This window comes from Cebus imitator, unplaced genomic scaffold, assembly GCF_001604975.1.
Source record: "Cebus imitator isolate Cc_AM_T3 unplaced genomic scaffold, Cebus_imitator-1.0 Scaffold711, whole genome shotgun sequence".
Lineage (NCBI taxonomy): Eukaryota > Metazoa > Chordata > Mammalia > Primates > Cebidae > Cebus > Cebus imitator.
The window spans coordinates 305,613-311,416 of NW_016108026.1; the positions used below are offsets into that span (position 1 = coordinate 305,613).

Below are 5,804 nucleotides of genomic sequence, written 5' to 3' on the forward strand. Positions count from 1 at the left end.
TGCACCCACTCACCACACACTCACCCCTACACACCCCCACCACACCCCCATACATACACCATGCACCCACTCACCACACACTCACCCCTACACACACACCCACCACACTTCCACTCACCACACACACCTACACACACCACACCCCCTTAGCACACCCCACTCACTGCACATTCACCCCCACACACACCACATACCCCCACACACCACACCCCACACACCCCACACCCACTCAAAACACACTAAACACCCCCCACACCCCTACATGCATATCCCTATATACACACTACACAGCCCTACAAACACACCACACAGCACAGACACACTTAACACCTCCAAACTTACCACACACCCACAAATACACCACAGTCAACACACTCCCCACACTCACCACACACGTGTGCCCTGAGCCCATGCCCTGGAGACAGGCACTCCTGCCCTCCTCTGTGCTCGGCACGGTGCCAGTCCTGGAGGCAGAGTTGACCATGAACCCCGGCAGCTCCTCCCTGCCAAGCGGGGCAGAGACTAAATATTCACACGACAAACCTAAAGTGGGTACTCGTGGGTGCCAGGAAGGAGGGGCACCGGGACCCAAGGGTCTGCAAAGGATGTGCCCAGGTCAGGGAGATCCGGGCAGACCCCACAGAGGATGACAGGATGTCCCAGGTGAAGGCAGGAGGATGAGGGGGGACGTTCGCTGGGGAAAGATTTGGGGAAGCACATCCCGAGAGGCCCCGGTGAGCGCGAGGAGCTGAGAACTGCTGTGGAGGAGGTTTGTGTCCCCAGAGCAGCCTCAGACGCTGCTGCTCCGTTTGGCAGCACTGCTCCCAGGGTGGAGCTGGGGGAACAGGGATGGGGAGGAGGGCAAGTCCCGGTGCGTCCCTGGTTTCTGCCTGCACGGTCTGGGGAGGAAACAGGGAGCCGAGTGCGGCAGCGCGTGACCGGCAGACTATGGGGGGCTCCAGTGAACCTTCCAGAGCCTGCAAACCATCCCCAGCTCTGTCCTTGTCCTCCACACCCAGGGCTCCTGGACTGACAGTGCTGCTGCCCAGGGCTGAGCTGGGTGGGTCTCTGGGCCTCTGGCCAGTGCCCATCATGTGACATACCAGGTGGCCCTGCCTCTCCAGGCCAGAAGCAGGAAGAGGAGGGAGCCCGGTCCCAGAAGCAGGGGGGGCTCCAAGTGACAGCGGCACTGGGTAGATCCCACTGGTTCTGAGACAGCACCCCCAGACACCCTCCCTCTACAGATGAGGAGAGTGAGGCTGAGAGCTGGCGAGGAGCCTGCCTGAGGTCACATCACTGGGTCCTGGTCCCCACATCCCCACCAAACAGCTTCTCTCAGGCCTCCTGGTCTGGAGGGACAGACATGCAGGACCCAGCCCCTGCCCTTAGGGCTCTGGGACCCCCAGGCCTCCTGCTCCTCCCCCATCACCATCCATCCTCCCTTGCTTCTCCAGGGGCCAGGGGCCAGGGGCCAGGGGCCAGGGGCCAGGGCTGAGGGAGGGGCGGCCCTGGCTCATCACAGGCCCCATCCCAAGGTTACAACAATTCCCTTCCAATAAACTCACTTACTTTCAAAATCTCCTGGTGGTTCTCCGAGGCATATAGGCGCCCATCGCGCACGATGTCCTCTATGAGTTGCTGGTAGTCCTCTGGGCAGCAGGTCAGCCGGGGGAGAGGAAGACGAGGGGCTTGAGACCCCGCCAGCTCCCCTTTCACCTCCAGCCTCTGCCCTCCTCCCCTGCTCCAGCCACAGGCTCCCAGCTATGGCGGGACGCTGCTCTGCCTCTGTGCCTTTCGGCGGGGGCTCCGTCTAACTGTATTGTCCTCCTTGGAGTTTTGCTAAGAATCCCCCAATTTTTTTTTTCTTTTTTGAGTCAGAGTCTCACTCTGTTGTCCAGGCTGGAGTGCAGTGGCATGATCTCGGCTCACTGCTACTTTTGCGTCTCGGGCTCAAGAGATTCTCCTGCCTCAGCCTCCTGAGTAGCTGGGATTACAGGCGCCCACCACCATGCCTGGCTAATTTTTGTATTTTTAGTAGAGATGGGGTTTCACAGTGTTGGCCAGGCTGGTCTTCAACTGCCGACCTCAGGTGATCCACCTACCTTGGCCTCACAAATGCTGGAATTACAGGCGTGAGCCACTGTGCCCAGCCAAGAACCCCAAATTTAGCCTTCAAAACCCTGCTTGGGCGGCACCTCACCCGAAGCCTGCAGATGCCACTAGCCGCTGCCTTGCTGGTACCACCCAGTACCACCCTTGGCCTGTCTGGCTCTGGCCCCTGAGAGTGTTCGTTCTGCTTCTGGGTCTGTGCCTGCCGGGTCACAGCTCCCGAGGGTGGGGACGTGTGACTCACCTCTGTGTCTCCCTGGCCCCTTCTGAGCTATGCACAGTGGGCCTCGAAGACAGCTGGGGCCTTACCATCGTAGGTCACGTAGGGCACTTGGAAGCCTTTGCCACTGTTGCCTTCGTTGGATTTGAACTGGATCCAGAGCTTCCGGGAGCGGGAGGTGAAGGCGATGGGCCTCTCGTAGGTCTGGCAGGTCTCGTAGGTGGTGACGGACGTGGGCGAGGCTGTGGGCGAAGCACCACTGCTGAGGTGCCGCGGGTGTACAGCACCTCCCACCCAGTCTGCCACCCAGCACCTGCACCGAACGCCTGGTCCCCCAAACAACAGCTTAGTCTTCATGCTTGTTCCCTCTGCCTCTGAGGCCCTTCCCTGCCCTCAACCCTGGTTCCTACTTGTCCTTCTGAGACCCATCTCTCTGCCCCCTCTTACAGGATGCCTCCCTGACTGCTCCCTTCCTCCCCTCCCAAGATCTTGCTCTGCTCTGGGGAACCCCTTATCACAGGCCCCTTTATCGGGGGTCTCCGTCTCCCTCTAGCTAACTGCTCCTCTCTGACAGGGCTCAGGCCTGCACTCAGCACACGGCGCATGGAGGGGAAGCTGGGGGAGGGCGTGGGAGATGAACCGGCACAGACTCGGGAAGTCCCTTCTCCCTGAGAGCAAATGCATCAACGCAGCCCCCCAAGCCCTGATCTCCTGAGGAGGAAATCAGGAGCCAAGGGCAGCAGTGTGGGCACAGCACATGACTGGCAAGTGACTCTTCCCAAACTGCAAACCATCCTTTTCTCAGACATGGTGACAGCGGGAGCCCCCAGCCCTGCCCAGCCTCTCCCGGCTCAGGGGCTCTTCGGGAAGGACTCACAGCTCCTTGGGGACATTCCCAAGGAGCCCCTCATGGGGGAGAGGCTGGGCTTCGCTTGAGCTCAGCCTTGTGGTGAGGGACAGAGGGAGGGGGATGCTGGAGGCAGGGGAGGGGGTAAGGGGAACGGGCAGGGAAGGTGATCCCGGGCCGGTCCCTTGGCCATCTGCACACTGCAGGTTTCGGCTGGTCAGCTGCATCAGCCATGCTGACATCTGCTCGTCAGTATGCTGAGCAACTCCTGCACAGGATACCGCAGCTCCAGCCGGGCAGCCCCGAGCAGACCTCAGGCCCCTCCCACCCCACCCCCCGGGCTGGTCTCTGTGGCTGCCTCATACCCAGAGACGTTCTAGGCCGTGTTTGTGGGCATCTGGGTTCCTGCTCTTCCTCCCCTAACACTCCAGCACAGAGCTTGCTCCCATGGGCACCCACAGCCTGATAGCAGTGAGGTCCCCTGGCCAGGTACGCTTCGGGGATTTGCCTGGCGTTGGGGGGCACTCAGGGGCCTCCCAGGCAATTCCTGCTGCTGTGGCCAACTGGGCACACACTCGGCCCCACCCACTGCTGAGTCCAGTCCTCTCTCCTACTATTCCAGCTTTGTTCCCTGATGTCTCAAAAGAGGCCCTGACGGGGGCTGGTGAGCCAGGAGTCTGGGGCTCACAGAGGGGTGGGGATGGGCGCTCTGAGTTGGTACCTTGTGTGGTGCATAGGATGGCCCTGTGGTCTCCCAAACCTCAGCGGGCGGGAGGAGGCCTGTGGAGCTGGAGCCTGAGGTCTTGCCTTGAGAGGTGTGACAGAAAATGGCGGGAAGGGGCCCTGTGGTTGGTCCTGCCACTGGGATGAGGCCCTGGCTTGCGGCCAGAGTTGAGACCAGGCCTGACCACGTCCCCGCATCTACTCTCAGGGGATACCCTAAACTCTCCGGATCTTTCCACAGAACTCTGTAAAGCCAGCTCTTAAACCCAATGGGTTTCAACCCTGCCTCCCAGGTGGACTCTGAGGGGCTGGTCCCCTCTGAGCCCTGGGGCCCTCCTCTCTGCCCACGAAGGCAGCGATCCCGCCTGGTGGAGCTGCACCGAGACGGGGCTGCAGGAGTGGCTGTGGCTGCCTCTGGGCCCCCCGCCCACATACCGTTCTTCCTCATGACCAGAACGTCGCCACACTCATCCTCGATGGGCAGGAAGATCTCGGGGACCACGATGAGGATCCTGCGCTTCGGGGGCGGCGCGATGTGCCAGACGCATTCCGCGTTGGCCGGGTAGTCTCCAGGGTAGTTGGGGGACTCAATGTAGCCTGTGTAGTCACCAAGCTCGCCACCACAGTGCTGGTCTGTGGGCACAGCGGCCCGCGGGCCTCATCAGGCTCTGCTGGGCAGGTGCCCTGGCCAGCCAGTTCTCTAACAGCCAGGGAGGCCCAGGGCGGGCTGGCAGGTGCTCTTGTTCCCTGCTCCACCAGCCCTCAGGCCCTCAGCCATCCTCCTTGGGGACCCTGTCTGGGATTACCCCAGAGTAGGCGGGCAGGCCACTGTTCACGCTTGTGGTTCCCCGAGGCCCAGCCCGGGGTCTCCTTCTTACTGGGCTGCCTTGCTGCAGGGCCACCTGATTTCTCTGTGGCTGGGCCTTGTCAGGGGCACTGAGAGAGCCCAGAGCCCTGCCCTCTCTGGTGGCCCCGTCAGTGCCCCTCTAGGCTGTCAGTTTCCCCAGCAGACCCAGAAACTGGAGCGGGGCCTGGCCCGGGGCAGAGGCTTGGGCTGTGTTGGGTGGAGTGGGAACTGATGAATGAGGGGCACCACTGTGTGGCTACACAGACAGGGCCAAGCCAGGGCTGTCCCTTTGGTGCCACAGGCCTCCAGACCCATGCAGGGTGCCCCAGAGCAGACGTGACGGGGCAGGAGGAGTCAAGTGTCCTCATGGACCTTGTGTGGGATCAGGTCTCCTCCCGCCCCCCAACCTGCCCAGCCCCTCCCGCGTTCCCAGCTTCCTGCTGCGGAGCAGCAGCACCCACTTTTGCAGTGTGTGACGTTGGTGGAGCCATCGAAGTCCGTGCTGGTGTTGCCTGGACAGGTGATGCAGTGGTTCTGGCCAAACTCTGGCTGGTAGGTGCCAACCGGGCAGCGGACGCAGCGGTGGGTGGTGGTGTTGTAGTGGTGGCCGGGGGAGCAGTGCACTGCCGGGAGACACAGTGGGGTGTGGTGGGTGTGGAGGGGTGCAGGGAAAGGCCAGAGCTGGGGAGCTCTGTCCCCAGGACCTCCCATGCCCTTGAGGTCTGTCTTGGCACAGAGTTTAAGGCTCTTCCCACTGCCCATGAAGTCCCACCACCCTTGCTCCACCACAGCCAGGAAGAGCCCATGGCGTGGGGGTCACACGGCTGATGGATGTGATGTTGGCTACAGCCACACTGGGACCACACAGGCCACCTTGATGGGAGCAGTTTTTAGGGAGAGCAGGGGCGATGATGTGGCCAGAGTTGCTCAGGGGAGGTGGGAAGGAGGGGAAGTGGGCCGGCCAGGCTGAACCCTCTTCCTACAAGGTTGCTGGGGAAGGACAGAGAGTCTGAACGGTAGCGGGGTGGGGGGCTAGAGGTGGGCTTTTTTTTTTTTTT

At 61.7% G+C, this 5,804-nt stretch overlaps 1 protein-coding gene across 1 annotated transcript in view; it reads right to left on the minus strand.

Moving 5' to 3' along the window:
* SCUBE1 (signal peptide, CUB domain and EGF like domain containing 1) overlaps window positions 1–5,804 on the minus strand; it is a 135,305-nt gene that overhangs the window by 2,929 nt on the left and 126,572 nt on the right. Inside the window, exons 18-20 of the mRNA XM_017518886.2 lie at window positions 5,208–5,500; window positions 2,419–2,571; window positions 1,570–1,649 (exon numbers count right to left, since the gene is read on the minus strand). Coding sequence (XP_017374375.1) covers window positions 1,570–1,649; window positions 2,419–2,571; window positions 5,208–5,500 — 526 coding nt within the window. The remainder of the gene's footprint in view (window positions 1–1,569; window positions 1,650–2,418; window positions 2,572–5,207; window positions 5,501–5,804) is intronic.